The sequence below is a fragment of the Dama dama genome, chromosome 21 (assembly GCF_033118175.1).
Source record: "Dama dama isolate Ldn47 chromosome 21, ASM3311817v1, whole genome shotgun sequence".
In the NCBI taxonomy this organism is placed as follows: Eukaryota; Metazoa; Chordata; class Mammalia; order Artiodactyla; family Cervidae; genus Dama; species Dama dama.
The window spans coordinates 46726174-46742524 of NC_083701.1; the positions used below are offsets into that span (position 1 = coordinate 46726174).

The 16351-nt window shown below is 40.1% G+C and overlaps 1 protein-coding gene and 1 pseudogene across 1 annotated transcript in view; one reads left to right on the top strand and one right to left on the bottom strand.

Moving 5' to 3' along the window:
- The window catches only part of EIF3H (eukaryotic translation initiation factor 3 subunit H), a 93776-nt gene continuing 77425 nt past the window's right edge, over positions 1-16351 (top strand). Inside the window, exon 1 of the mRNA XM_061123576.1 lies at positions 1-161. Coding sequence (XP_060979559.1) covers positions 30-161 — 132 coding nt within the window. The 5' untranslated portion in view covers positions 1-29. The remainder of the gene's footprint in view (positions 162-16351) is intronic.
- LOC133042334 (ferritin heavy chain-like) lies at positions 11239-11826 on the bottom strand (annotated as a pseudogene).

Here is a 16351-nt window from a genome sequence, read left to right on the forward strand (position 1 = left end):
CGTTTCTCTTTTCCTGTCCGGCTGGAAAGATGGCGTCCCGCAAAGAAGGCACCGGCTCATCCGCCACCTCTTCCAGCTCTACCACCGGCGCTGCAGGCAAAGGCAAAGGCAAAGGAGGATCCGGAGATTCAGCCGTGAAGCAAGTGCAGATAGATGGCTTGGTGAGTGGGGTTCCGTTTCTCCCGGTCCACGTCGGGAGCTCAGTTCCCAGCCCGGCCTTGCCAGGCGTGCTTTCCGGCAGCCTCCCCTCTGGGCTTGCTGAAGCTGGGCCAAGGTTTTCCCCTAAAACCTTCTTTCTTTATCTTCACTTTATGTTCGGAAGACGCGGCCACCTTCTCTGCCGTCTCATCAGGGAGTTGAGGACTCAGAAAGTGGACCTAGGCTCGGGTGTATGTGTGACAGATTCTTGGGGGCTTGTTTTGAGATGCTTGGGAAGAGGGTATTTGGAGAATGACTTTTCTGGGAGGCAAGTAGGTGACGGAGGTGTCGAGAAGGATATAGGGCTTTTGGAAGGGGAGAGTAAACTTTATTGTTTCCCTGCTGGGATCTGACATCTGTAACTCTCCAAGTGGAAATTAGTTTGTAGCCACTTTTGAGCCTGTGGTTCAGCGGTTACGTGAAACCGCGTTATTGGATTAAATACCTTATGTTGACTTCTTTCCGTCTCTGTGAATGTTGGAGTGCCTTGGGATTTGGGTTTAGGCGTCTTTCCCCCTGGTCTCTGCTTGACAAAGCTGATGAAAGCGCAACTCTGGAGTCAGACGGCTGGGCTTGAAATCCAGCGCTAAAATTAGCTGTATGACATTGGGCATATTATTAATCTCTTTGTGCTTGGTAAGTTAAATGGTAAAAGGTGTTAACATGTACTTTTAGCTGCTGCTGTTACATTTGCAAAAGTTATAGTAGTAGACTTTCTCTAAGGCTCTTCAAGACTTTAAATATTATTTGTATTCTGAGACCTCGTAGGTTTATGTTTCTTGTCAGACTTGGTTCTTGAATGCCACTCTTACGCATTTTGCTGTCACTGTTAGGATATCTCATAGGAACTTCAAACGTAATGTGTCCAAAATAAAAATTTTTGACCCTTGCCCTGCTGCTCTCCCACTCATCGATCTTACCTCATTCTCTTCTTAGTAAATGGAACTGCTGTCTACCTGTTTGAAAAGTCAAAACCTGAGCATTCATGTATGCTTGTTCTTATTTTACCCTTGGCGTCCAGTCCCTCAGCAAATTCTGTTGGTTCTACGTCCAAAATATATCGGATTTCATTTGCTTTTCTTCTAGATTCCACCAGCCATATCCACTTAAAATAAAATGTAGAATTCTTACTCAGTCTTCAAGGCCCTGCTGCTGTTGTCTCTTTCTTCAGACTCACCTCATACTTTCTTCTAGGCTTCAGTCACAGTCAGCTTTCATTGTTTTATTTTCTCAGCCTGAAATACTGTCTGAAATACTTCTTCCTACTCCGTGGCTTTTTTTGAGCGTTTAAGGTATTGGCTTAAGTGTCAGCATCTCAAGAGAGGCCTTGCCTATCGTGTAAAAAAATAGCTTCATCCCCATTACTCTCAATTACATCACCTTTATTTCCTTCATAGCATTTTCCATTACTTGTTACTCTCTTGTTTGTTTTCTTGTTTTTCTCCCCCAGTAGAATGTAAGCTACTGAGGGCAGACAGGTATTAAGACTTTTCATCTGTTACATTCCAAAACTGAATCAGTTAATTGAGATAGATAGGATAAATTGATGAATGAAGTATTTTAGTTTCTTTTTGTAGTACTTCCATTTCCTGTTCTGATATCTTTTTCTATAGATTGTTTTCATAGCATCTTGAATTGTTCTCTTAGCCTGCTTCAGTCCATCCTTCATACTTTTATTAAAACATGCACTTGAATGTGAAAGTTCAGACATGGTTAACTTCCCTCTTGCAATGTTTTTAGTGCCTTTGCAGTGAGTTCAAGGCTGAGTAACATGTCCTTGGCTTTTGTGTTCAGGTTAACTTGCCACTATTCCCATGCTTTGTAGGAATGACTCATTCCAGCCACACAGGACCAATTTGCTTAGTCTGATATTTAATCACATTTGTTTCTGGCACGTTGGTGATAGCAAGGGGCAGATTTCCTTTTCTTCTTGAGTCTTTCTTTTCGAACCTTTAGTTTTGTTTCTATCAGTTTTCATCAATCTTTAATTTTACCATCTCTTAACACATGGTGATTGTCAGACTTTTCCATATTAAAATGTCCAACCCTGTCTCTTTTTACTTAGCACTTTGCGTTCATTCTTGGGCTTCCTTGATAGCTCAGTTGGTAAAGAATCCGCCTGCAATGCAGGAGACCCTGGTTCAATTCCTGGGTCGGGAAGATCCGCTGGAGAAGGGATAGGCTGCCCACTCCAGTATTTTTGAGCTTCCCTTGTGGCTTAGCGGGTAAAGAATCCACCTGCAATGTGGAAGACCTGGGTTCGATCCCTGGGTTGGGAAGGTCACCTGGAGAAGGGAAAGTATGCCCACTCCAGTATTCTGGCCTGGAGAATGCCATGGACTACATAGTCCATCAGGTTGCAAAGAGTTGGACCCGACTGAGCGACTTTCACTTGTGTTCATTCTTAGTCCCCACTTCTTTCGTTTGATGTCGGTGGTTAAATAATTCATCTGTATTTGTGGTCTTCCATTCTTTCTTCAACTCAGTGCTACTAGAATCTGCCATCACCAGTTTCTTGATTTAGTTTTTAAAAAGATCATTGATAACATTAGCAAAGAACTGTAAAACAACAGGATATACATGTAAAATAATGTCTTTAATACATAATTTAAGTAACCACAGAATAAATATCCATTTACCTGCCTTTTAACTTGAGAAGTAGAATTTTTAGGCTCTTTTAAGTCCTTTCCATTTCATCCTTTTCTCCCATCCCTTTTTTGTACCTGTAATCACTCTTGTGAGCTTTGTTTCAGTGATTTCTTGATTTTATTTACAGCTGTACCACAGAGTATTCCCAAATGATTTGTTTACTTTGGCCTGTTTGTATTAATAAAAAGAATGAAGTGTTAGTTAAATCATAGTGCATGTTCACCTCTGTCTTGAATCATATATGTATGTATCTCACACCATGATCTTGAGATTGTTCTGTTCTTGAGTGAGGAGCTCTAATTCATTCATTGTCATTACTACTTAGCATTTCATTGCATGAGTAGAACAAAATTTTCCTCTTCTACATGTTATTGGACAGTTAGATGACTTGCTTTCCTTGTGTGAAATGGTATCTCTCAGTAATGTTAACTGTCCATTCCAATAGACTTGTTGGCCTCTTTTTTATGTACGTTGTGCAGTCAGTACTCAGTTTATCCTTATAGAATGGACGAATGAATTGTCATTGTACTCAGGTGATCTCTTTATTCCTAGGTAAGATCAAGCTAATTCTTCCTGTTGGACCTTTCATGTAAAACCCTATTTCATCTAAAACCCTATTTTCATGTAAAACCTTAAACCAGTTTGAATCTTAACCTTTCTTACGTGCATTACATTTTTGATACTCCAGGTCTGGTCCAAGGACCAGCAAGACAAGCAGAATTGGCCTTGCCTGGTAGCTTGTTAGAAAGACAGAAACACAGTATCTCAGAATTTCTCCTGATCTATTGTTTCAGGTGATTTATAACATTTTGATGTTTGAGCAGTGCTGCTCTGGGCCACATCAATCTCCTCTTTTCTCTGAACTTTTTATTTTTATGGTGACAACTTGTGTTACTCATCTTGGCATGTAATCATACGCTGTCAATGAATGGTCTACGTGTATGAAGGAGAGTCAGGAAGAGTACTAGTTCACTTCAGTTGTGTCCGACCGCATGGACTTTGCGACCCCATGGACTGCATGCAGCACGCCAGGATTCCCTGTCCATCACCAACTCCCGGAGTCCACCCAGACCCATGTCTATTGAGTCACTGATGCCATCCAACCGTCTTACCCTCTGTTATCCCCTTTTCCTCCTGCTTTCAGTCTTTCCCTGGATCAGGGTCTTTTCCAGTGAGTCAGTTCTTTGCATCAGGTGGCCAAAGAATTGCAATTTCAGCTTCAGCATCAGTCCTTGCAATGAATATTCAGGGCTAATTTCCTTTAGGATGGACTGGTTGGATCTCCTTGCAGTCCAAGAGACTCTCAAGAGTCTTCTCCAACACAATAGTTCAAAAGCATCAATTCTTCAGTGCTCAGCTTTCTTTATAATTCAATGCTTGCATTCATACATGACTACTGGAAAAACCACAGCTTTGACTAGACTGACCTTTGTTGGCAAAGTAATGTCTCTGCTTTTTAATATGCTGTCTAGGTTGGTCATAGCTTTTCTTCCAAGCAGCAAGTGTCTTTTAATTTCATGGCTGCAGTCACCATTTTGGAGCCCCCCAAAATAAAGTCTGTCACTGTTTCCACTTTCCCCATCTATTTGCCATGAAGTGATGGGACCGGATGCCATGATCTTTGGTTTCTGAATGTTGAGTGTTAAGCCAACTTTTCACTCTCCTCTTTCACTTTCATCAAGAGGCTCTTTAGTTCTTCTTCATTTTCTGCCATAAGGGTGGTGTCATCTGCATACTGAGGTTATTGATATTTCTCCTAGCAGTCTTGATTCCAGCTTGTGATTCATCCCGCCCAGCATTTCACGTGATGTACTCTGCATGTAAGTTAAATAATCAGGGTGACAACATGGAGCCTTGATTTTCTCCTTTCCCAATTTGGAACTAGTCTGTGTTGTTCCATTTTGTTACATGTTGCTTCTTGACCTGCATACAGATTTCTCAGGAGACAGATCAGGTGATCTGGTATTCTCATCTCTTTACGAATTTCCCACAGTTTGTTGTGATCCACACAGTCAAAGGCTTTGACATAGTCAATAAAGCAGATATTTTTCTGGAACTCTCTTGCTTTTCCGATGATCCAACGGATGTTGGCAATTTTGTCTCTGGTTCCTTTGCCTTTTCTAAATCCAGCTTGAACATCTGGAAGTTCTTGGTTCGTGTACTGTTGAAGCCTGGCTTGGAGAATTTTGAGCATTACTTTGCTAGCGTATGAGATGAGTGCAATTGTGTGGTCGTTTGAACTTTCTTTGGCATTGCCTTTCTTTGGGATTGGAATGAAAACTGACCTTTTCCAGTCCTGTGGCCACTGCTGAGTTTTCCACATTTGCTGCCATATTGAGTGCAGCACTTTCACAACATCATCTTTTAGGATTTGAAATAGCTTAACTGTAATTCCATCACCTCCATTAGCTTTGTTTGTAGTGATGCTTCCTAAGGCCCACTTGACTTCGCATTCCAGGATGTCTGGCTCTAGGTGAGTGATCACACCATTGTGTTTATCTGGGTTGTGAAGATCTTTTTTTGTATCATTCTTCTGTGTATTCTTTCCTCCTCCTCTTAATATCTTCTGTTTCTGTTAGGTCCATACCATTTCTGTCCTTTATTGTGCTCATCTTTCCATGAAATGTTCCCTTGGTATCTCTAATTTTCTTGAAGAGATCTCCAGTTTTTCACATTCTATTGTTTTCCTCTATTTCCTTGCACTGATCACTGAGGAAGGCTTTCTTCTTTCTTTTTGCTCTTCTTTGGAACTCTGCATTCAAATGGGTATATCTTTCCTTTTTTCCTTTGCCTTTAGCTTCTCTTCTTTTCTCGGCTATTTGTAAGACCTTGTCAGACAACCACTTTGCCTTTTTGCATTTCTTTTTCTTGGAGATGGTCTTGATCCCTGCCTCCAGTACAGTGTTACGAACCTCCATCCATAGTTCTTCTTGCACTCTATCAGATCTCATCCCTTGAATCTATTTGTCATTTCCACTGTATAATGGTAAGGGATTTGATATAGGTCGTATCTAAATGGTCTAGTGGTTTTCTCTACTTTCTTCAATTTAAGTCTGAATTTGGCAATAAGGAGTTCATGATCTGAGCCACAGTCAGCTCCCAGTCTTGTTTTTGCTGACCGTATAGAGCTTCTCCCTCTGGCTGCAAAGAATATAATTAGTCTTGTTTTTGGTATCTACCATCTGGTGATGTCCATGTGTAGAGTCTTCTCTTGTGTTGTTGGAAGAGGGTGCTTGCTATGACCAGTGCATTCTCTTGGCAAAACTCTGTTAACCTTTGCCCTGCTTCATTTTGTACTCCAAGGCCATATTTGCCTGTTACTCCAGGTATCTCTTGACTTCCTACTTTTGCATTCCAGTCCCCTATAATGAAAAGAACATCTTTTTTGGGTGTTAGTTCTAAAAGGTCTTGTAGGTCTTCATAGAACCATTCAACTGCAGCTTCTTCAGCGTTACTGGTTGGGGCGTAGACTTGGATTACTGTGATATTGAATGGTTGCCTTGGAAATGAACAGAGATCATTCTGTTGTTTTTGAGGTTGCATCAAAGTACTGCATTTTGGATTCTCCCTTTGACTGTGATGGTTACTCCATTTCTTCTAAGGGATTCTTGCCCACATTGGTAGATATAATGGTCATCTGAGTTAAATTCACCCATTCCAGTCCATTTTAGTTCACTGATTCCTAAAATGTCAATGTTCACTCTTGCCATCTCCTGTTTGACCACTTCCAATTTGCCTTGATTCTTGGACCTACCATTCCAGGTTCCTATGCGATATTGCTCTTTATAGCATCAGACTTTACTTCCATCACCAGTCACATCCACAACTGGGTGTTGATTTTGCTTTGGCTCTGTCTCTTTATTCTTTCTGGAGTTATTTCTCCACTGATCTCCAGTAGCATGTTGGGCACCTACCGACCTGGGGAGTTCATCTTTCAGTACTAGTAGGTATCCCTAAGTGAATTTACCTGCCTCATGTAGGCAAACCTAAGTCCATCTGACTTTTTCATCTCAGGTTGCTTTCAAGACTTGGATGACCCTGTAGACATCCCTGGGCATAGTTTCTTGCCCTTAAGGTCAGAGAGCTTGTTGAAATCCATTGCCTTTTTAAAAGGTTGCTTTTCTGTCTTGGCTGTTGTCAGTAGCGCTACAGTGGATTTTTTTTTTTTTTTTTGGAGTATAGTTGCTTTACACCACTGTGTCAGTTTCTCCTATATTGCATAGAATCAGCCATATGTATACATACATGTGTCCCCTCTTTTTTAGATTTCTTTTCCATTTAGGTCGTCATGGAGCCCTAGCAGAGCTCCCTGTGCTATTCAGTGGATTCTCGTTGGCTGTCTATTTTATATATGCTACTGCTGCTAAGTCACTTCAGTCGTGTCCAACCCTGTGCAACCACATGCACTGCAGCCTACCAGGCTCCTCCATCCATGGGCTTTTCCAGGCAAGAGTACTAGAGTGGGGTGCCATTGCCTTCTCCAATTTTATATATACTAGTGTATATATGGGCTTCTCAGGTGGTGCTAGTGGTTAAGATTCCCACCTCGATCTCTGGGTTGAGAAGATCCCCTGGAATAGGAAATGGCATGCCACTCCAGTATTCTTGCCTGGAAAATTCCTTGGTGCAGAGGAACCTGGTAGGCTGTAGCCCATGGGATTGTAAAGAGCTGGACATAACTGAGGGACTGAACACAAAGCACAAGTGTGTATACGTCATTCCCGACCTCCCAATTCACCCCCCCTTCTCCTTTGTATTAGTAAGTTTTTTCTCTACATCTGTGTGTCTGTTTCTGCCTTGCACCTAAGATCATCTATACTACTTTTCTAGGTTCCACATATATGTGTTAATATATAATATTTGTTTTTTTTTTCTTTCTGACTCCACTTGTATGACAGTCTCTAGGTTCATCTTCTTCTTTACAAATGTCCCAATTTCATTTTTTTGTCACTGAATAACATTCCATTGCATTTATGTACCACATCTTCTTTATCCATTCCTCTGCTGATGGATATTTAGGTTGCTTCTGTGTCCTGACTGTTGTGTCTGTGTCCTGTGTTGTGTTGTGTTGTGTCTGTGTCCTGACTGCAATCCAAATAATTTTTAAAAAATTAGTTTTACTTGGAGGATAATTGCTTTACGTGTTGTGTTGGTTTTTGCCATACAGCCCTGTGAGTCAGCCACAAGTGTACACATGTCCTCTCCCTCTTGACCCTCCCTCCCAGCACCCGCTCGCCCCCAGCCACCTGACCGCCTAGGTTGTCACACAGCATCAGGCTGAACTTCCTGCGTTATACAGCAGTTTTTCCAGTAGTTATTTGTTTTACATATTGTAACATAAAGCATTCTGTGTAACAGGCTTTAGGTTCACCCACCTCAGTTCAGCAGACTCACATCCATTCTTTTTTATGGCTGAGTAATATTTCATTGTATATATCTACCGCAGCGTCTTCATCCATCCGTCAGTGGACATCTGTGCTGCTTTTGTCCTGGCTGTCAGAAACAGTGAACTTTGGGGTTTATGTGTCTTCTTTTTAAATGCCTTTTTGAATTATGGTTTTCTCTGGATATGATGTGCCCAGTAGTGGGATTGCTGGGTTATGTGATAGTTCTGTTTTTAGTTTTTTAAGGAACCTGCATATTGTTCTCCATAGTGGCTGTATCAGTTTACATAGTCACCAACAGTGTAAGAAGGTTCACTTTCTTCTACACCCTCAATGGCATTTATTGTTAATGGAGTTTTTGATTATGGCCATTCTGATTGGAGTGAGGTGATAACCTTGTTATATTTTTGATTTGCATTTCACCAAAGATGAGTGATATTGAGCACCTTTTCATGTGTTTGCTGGCCATCGGTGTGTCTTTGGTGAAATCTCTCTTCAGATCTTCTAAACATTTGATTGGGTTGTTTGGTTTTGTTTTTTTTTTTTTGTATTGAGCTGCATGAGCTGTTTGTGTATTTTGGAGATTAATCCTTTGTTTGCAAATGTTTTTTTTTCCCATTTTGAGGGGTTTATTTTTGTCTTGTTTATGGTTTCCTTTGCTTTTAAGTGCAAAAACTTTTAAGTTTAATTAGGTCCCATTTGTGTATTTTTGTTTTTATTTTCATAACTAGAATGTGGGTCAAAAAAAGATCTTGCTGTGCTTTATGTCAAAGAGTGTTCTGCCTATTTCATCCTTAAAGACTTTTATAGTGTCTGGCTTTACATTTAGATCTTTAATCTATTATGAGTTTATTTTTGTGTATGGTGTTAGGAAGTTCTCATTTCATTCTTTTACATGTAGCTGTCCAGTTTTCCAACCCCCACTTACTGAGATTGTCTTTTCTTCATTCTTCTATTCTTACCTCCTTTGTTATAGATTAAGTGACCATAGGTGTGCGGGTTTATGGCTGAGCTTCCTATCCTGCTCCACTGATCTTTCTCTTTTTTTGTGCCAGTACCATGCTGTCATGATGACTGTAGCTTTGTAGTATAGAGAGCCTGATCCCTCCAGCTCCATTTCTTTCTCAAGGTGATTTTGCTGTTTGGAGTCTTTTGTGTTTTCATAAAAATTGTAAAATTTTTTGTTCCAGTTCTGTGTAAAATACCATTGGTCGTTTGATAGGGATTGCATTGAATCTATAGATTGCTTTGGGTAGTATAATTGTTTTCAGAATATGGGTTCTTCCAGTCCAAGAAGATGGTATATCTTTGTCTGTGTCATCTTTGATGTCTTTCCTAAGTATCTTAATAGTTTTCTGCATAGAGATATTTTGCCTCTTTAAATAGGTTTATTCTTAGGTATTTTGTTCTTTTTGTTGCAATGATAAGTGGAATTGTTTCCTTAATTTCTGTTTCCAGTCTTTCATTGTTAGTGTATAGGAGTGCAAAAGATTTCTGCTTATTAATTTTGTATCCTGCAACTTTACTGAATTCATTCATTAGCTGTAGTAGTTTTGTGGTAGCATTTTTAGGATTTTCCGTGTATACTATCTTGTCATCTGCAAATGGTGACAGTTTTACTTCTTTTCCAATTTGGATTCCTTTGATTTCTTTTTCTTCTTTGATTGCTGTGGTTAATACTTCCAAAACTGTTGAATAGTAGCGAATGTGGCACCCTTGTCTTGTTCCTGCTCTTAGAGGAAATGCTTTGTTTTTCACCATTGAGGATGATGTTTGCTCTGGGTTTGTAATATAATATATGGCCTTTATTTATGTTGAGGTAGGTTCTCTCTATACCTACCTTGTGGAGAGGTTTTTTTTTTTTAATCATTAAATGGGTGTTGAATTTTGTTGAAAGCTTTTTATGCATCAGCTGAAATGAACATATGGATTTTGTTCTTCAGTTTGTTAATACTGTGAATCACATTGATTGATTTGTATATATTGAAGAATCCTCACAACCCTGGGGTAAATTCCACTTGATCATGGTGTATGATCCTTTTAATGTGTTGTTGGATTCTGTTTTCTAGTATTTTGTTGAGGATTTTTGTGTCTATGTTTATCAGTAATATTGGCCTATAATTTTCTTTTTTTGTGATGTCTTTGTCTGGTTTTGGTATCAGGGTGATGGTGGCCTCCTAGAATGAGCTTGGGAATGTTTCTCCCCCTCTGCAGTTTTTTGGAATAGTTTGAGAAAGGTGGGTGTTAGCTCTTCTCTAAATATTTGATAGACTTTGCCTGTGAAATCTTCTGGTCCTGGACATTTGTTCGTTGGAAAATTTTAATCAATTTTAGTTTTATTACTTGTGATTGATCTGCTCAGATTTTATATTTCTTCCTGGTTCGGTCTTGGAAGATTGTACCTTTCTAAGAATTGGTCCATATTTTCCAGGTTGTTCACATGGATTAGTCTCTTATGATCCTTTGTATTTCAGTCGTAACTTTTCCTTTTTCACTTCTAATTTTACTGATTTGAGTCCTCTCCCTTTTTTTCTTGATGAGTCTGACTAAAGGTTTATCAATTTTGGTCGTCTTCTCAAAGAACCAGCTTTTAGTTTCACTGATCTTTGCTATTGTCTTCTTTGTTTCTATTTCATTTATTTCTGCTCCGATCTTTATGGTTTCTCTCATTCCTCTAACTTTAAGTTTTATTTGTTCTTTCTCTAGTTGCTTTAGGTGTAAGGTTGGATTGTTTATTTGAGACTTTTCTTGTTTCTTGTATTGCTATTACATAAACTTTCTTTTTTGGAACTGCTTTAGCTGCATCCCGTAGGTTTTGGTTCATTGTGTCTTTTTGGTCATTTGTTTCCAGGCTTTTTTTTGGGGGGTGGGGGGAGGGTACCAAATTACTTTATTTGAAGGAATGGTACTAAAGAAAGAACTTAAGTAGATGTTTTGTTACAACTTAGAGAAAAGGTGAAGGTAACCCAAATATGCATGCACTGCCTTGGTGACCAGAGGAGTCACCCCTGTGGCTGTGGGAAGCCAGCCTGAGGCTTAGCTCTCACTGTGTCCCAGGGTGTGCTTGTCAAAGAGGTACTCTGCCATGCCAGATCCAGGGGCCCCCATCTTGCGCAGGTTGGTTACGTGGTCACCTAATTCTTTGATGGCTCCCACCTGCTCATTCAGGTAATGAGTCTCAATGAAATCACACAGATGGGGATCATTTTTTTCAGTGGCCAGTTTGTGCAGTTCCAGTAGTGATTGATTCACACTTCTTTCCAAGCACAGCGCACATTCCATTGCATTCAGCCCATTCTCCCAGTCATCACGGTCTGGTTTCTTGTATCCTGAAGGAAGATTCGGCCGCCTCGCTGGTTCTGCAGCTTATTAGTCTCTCAGCATGTTCCCTCTCCTCATGAGATTGGTGAAGAAAGTACTTGGCAAAGTTCTTCAAAGCCACATCATCGCGGTCAAAATAGTAGGACATGGACAGGTACACATAGGAGGCGTGGAGCGCCAGGCTGATCTGGCGGTTGAGGGCGGCCCCCGAGTCCTGGTGGTGGTTCCGGCGCTCCTGCGAGGGGGATGCGCTCGTCATGGCGGGCGGCCGCGCTGCGCCGGAGCGGCGGCGGGGACCTTGGGCCGGTCGGAGGGTGTTGTCAAGTGGGGACGGGGGCTGGCTCTGAGTAGCCTGCCCGGGTTAGCGGGGGACGAGCAGCCGGGTTCCGTTCAAGCACTGTTGAAGCAGGAAACCGCGGCGACTCTCCGCGAAGACTGTGTTTCCAGGCTTTTTTACGTTTCCTCTTTTGATTTCTTCAGGGATCTCTGGGTTTTGTGTGTGTGTGTGTGTTAGTCGCTTAGTCATGTCTGACTCTTTGCGACCCCGTGGACTGTATAGCCTGCCAGGCTCTTCTGTCCATGGGATTCTCCAGACAAGAATCCTGGAGTGGATTTAGTAGCATATCATTTAACCTCCATGTGTTTGTGATTTTTATGTTTGTTTTTCCCTGTAATTGGTTTCTAATCTCATAGCAGGGTGGTCAAAAAAGATTCCCAATATGATTTCAATTTTCTTAAATTTAAATTCTTAAATTTACTTAAATTTTCTCAAATTTCTTAAATTTACTTGATTTGTGACCCAAGATGGGATCTGTCCTGGAGAATGTCCCATGTGCCCTTGAGAAGAAAGTGTATTTTGCTGCTTTCAGATGGAATGTCCTTTAAACATCAATTAAGTGTATCTTAATTGTAAGTCTATTGTAAGTCTTAAGTGTAAGTCTAATGTGTCTTTTAAAGCTTGTGTTTCCCTATTATTTCTTCCTGAATAATCTATCCATTGGTATCAGTTCAGTTCAGTCACTCAGTCATGTCCAACTCTTTGTGACCCCATGGACTGCAGCATGCCTGGCTTCCCGGTCCATCACTGACTCCTGGAGCTTATTCAAACTCATGTCCATTGAGTCGATGATGCCATCCAACCATCTCATCCTCTCTCGTCCCCTTCCTCCACCTTCACTCTTTCCCAGCATCAGGGTCTTTTCTAGTGAGTCAGTTCTTCACATCAGATGGCCAAAGTGTTGAAGTTTTAGCTTCAGCATCAGTCCTTCCAATGAATATTCAGGGCTAATTTCCTTTAGGATGGACTGGTTGGATCTCCTTGCAGTCCAAGGGACTCTCAAGAGTCTTCTCCAACACCACACTTCAAAAGCATCAATTCTTCAATGCTCAGCTTTCTTTATAATCCAGCTCTCACATCCAAATGTGACTACTGGAAAAACCATAGCTTTGACTAGACTGACCTTTGTTGGCAAAGTAATGTCTCTGCTTTTTAATATGCTGTCTAGGTTGGTCATAACTCTCCTTCCAAGAAGCAAGCATCTTTTAATTTCATGGCTGCAGTCACCATCTGCAGTGATTTTGGAGCCCAAGAAAATAGTCTGTCACTGTTTCCACTGTTCTCCCATCTATTTTCCATGAAGTGATGGGATTGGATGCCATGATCTTCGTTTTCTGAATGTTGAACTTTAAGCCAACTTTTTCACTCTCCTCTTTCATCAAGAGGCTCTTTAGTTCTTCTTCACTTTCTGCCACAAGGGTGGTGTCATCTGCATATCTGAGGTTACTGATATTTCTCCCGGCAATCTTGATCCCAGCTTGTGCTTCATCTAGCCCAGCATTTCTCAAGATGTACTCTTCATATAACCTAAATAAGCAGGGTGACAGTATACAGCCTTGACATACTTCTTTCCTAATTTGGAACCAGTCTGTTGTTCCATGTCCAGTTCTAACTGTTGCTTCTTGACTTGCATACAGATTTCTCAGGGGACAGGTCAGGTGATCTGGTATTCCTGTCTCTTTAAGAATTTCCCCAGTTTGTTGTGATCCACACAGTTAAAGGCTTTGGCGTAGTCAGTAAAGCAGTAGTAGATGTTTTTCTGGAACTCTCTTGCTTTTTCAAAGATCCAACAGATGTTGGGAATTTGATCTCTGGTTCCTCTGCCTTTTCTAAATCTAGCTTGAATATCTGGAAGTTCACAGTTCATGTACTGTTGAAGCCTGGCTTGGAAGATTTTGATCATTACTTTGCTAGTGTGTGAGATGAGTGCAGTTGTATCCTTTGGTATAAGTGGAGTGTTAAAATCTCCCAGTGTTATGGTGTTACTGTTGATTTACCCTTTTATGGCTGTTACTAGCTTTTGCCTTTTGTATTGAGGTGCTCCTGTGTTGGGTACATCAATATTTATAGTTGTTTTATCTTCTTGGATTTATCTTTTAATCATGTAGTGTCTCCTTGTCTCTTGTAATAGTCTTTGTTTTAAAGTCTGTTTTGTCTGACATGAGTATTGCTATTCCAGCTTTCTTTTGATTTCCATTCGCATGAATTATCTTTTTCCATCCCCCTACTTTGAGTCTGTATGTGTCCCTAGGCCTGAAGTGGGTCTCTTGTAAACAGCATGTATATGAGTCTTGTTTTTGTATCCATTCATTCAGTCTGTGCCTTTTGGTTGGAATAGTTTAACCCATTTACACTTAAGGTAGTTATCATTATGTATATTCCTGCTATTGGAGAAGGAAATGGCAACCCACTCCTGTACTCCTTCCTGGAGAATCCTGTGGACAGAGGAGCCTGGTGGGCTGCTGTCCACAGGGTCGCACAGAGTTGGACATGACTGAAGCGACTTAGCAGGCATGCATGCACTGGAGAAGGAAATGGCAACCCACTCCAATATTCTTGCCTGGAGAATCCCAGGGACAGAGGAGCCTTGTGGGCTGTCGTCTGTGGGGTCGCACAGAGTTGGACACGACTGAAGCGCCTTAGCAGCAGCAGCAGCAGCAGCATATTCCTATTACGATTTTATTAATCGTTTTGGGTTTGTTTGTGTAGGTCTTTTTGTGTGTGTGTGTGCGTGTTTCCCACCTAGAGAAGATCCTTTAGTATTTGTTGTGGACTACTGGTTTCTTATCTTTTGTTCTCTTGTCACCTTTGGCTTCAACCAACTCTGTTACAATTAGAAGTTCCCATCTTAATGTATAGGATTTCACAAGTTTATCCAGCTATTTTCAGCCTTGGCAACACTTTTTTGGGCCTTTAGCCCCTACGTTGGGAAGAGAAGCCTCTATAAAGCATTAGGCTTTGAAGAGGGTGTTTGTCGGTTCTTATTTTTTGTGGTCAGATTCTCTTACCTTACCAAGCTGACTTTAGATAGTCTTTTAGATAAAAGTTTCTGATTTTGGCACTTACATGAAAACTTGGTTGCATTTGCTTTTCTCTGGGTAATTAGTTAATAATTTTGTTGTAAAATATCATATTGGCTCAGACGGTAAAAGCATCTGCTTGCAATGCGGGAGACCCAGGTTCAATCCCTGGATCGGGAAGATCCCCTGGAGAAGGAAATGGCAACCCACTCCAGTATTCTTGCTTGGAAAATTCCGTGGATGGAGGAACGTCTTAGGCTACAATCCATGGGGTCGCAAAGAGTTGGACACGACTGAGCGACTTTACTTTCACTTATCAAGTATACTTGTGGCTGATTCATATTGATGTATGACAAAATCCATCACAATATTTTTGTAATTATACTCCAATTAAAATCAGTGAATTAAATTGTGTAAAGTGAAAATAAAAGAGAAAAAATAAATTGTGGTACTTGAATATTATTTCATTTGGCTCGACATGGGAAAATAAAGAGAGAATAGCTTTATTTTTTTCCTCAGCAAACTACTGTTTGTACAAGATCATTCTATAAAATGGTTATCTCCTGTAAAGATTAGACTTGTTAGCAAAGTATAGTATAATTTACAAAGCCATCTATTTGATGAAAACTACTTGTTTCATCAAAACTGAAAGGGCTAAAGTGGTACTGGTATATGCCAGCGTCATATTCTGGAGTTTATTGATTTTGGTACCAAGCCCAAGCATACAAGGAAAAAAAAAATGAACTCAGCAAAATAGTGGTAACTGAGTATTAACTTAATAAAAGTTTAAAGCTTTTTCACTCTTTGAGTCTGAATATTAACTGTATTTTGACATAAAATTTTAAGGTTTATTTTTCTCTCAAGTACCTAAATGCTGTAGGCATTCATTGTATCCTGATGATTAATATGAAACTTTTTTTTTCTCAATATCGTTACCTTCTATCCTTGTCTCAACTAGTTTTCATTTGATATAAGTAGCAGATGTTTGTTGTATATATGGGATAGCAATAATTCCTAAAATTAGATGTTTTAGAAAACAAAAAACACATACATTCATCGTAAAAATCTGGAGAAATATAAAAAACACAAAGGTAATTAGCTTATAAGCTCATAACTTGAGGGTTGTTACACCATTGAGAGTCTGTAATTTAACATTTCTCTATTTTTCCAATGCTTTAATAAATTGGATAAAATAAAATACCTATAAAAATAAATAGATATTTAATAAATACCTATCATTGAAGTTAACGAGTTAAAGAAGGTTGTGCATATTTTTAAGCATATTAAGCATGTTGCCAAACTGCTCTCTAGAATTGTGTAGTTCAGGTGCCTTCCCACTTACAGGGTATCAAGTGCTGTTGCTTGGCACCATTGCCAATGGAAAGTTATGATTTCTTAATCTTTCTTTTTAAAATTAAATATGCCTGTTAGTATGCTTGTTA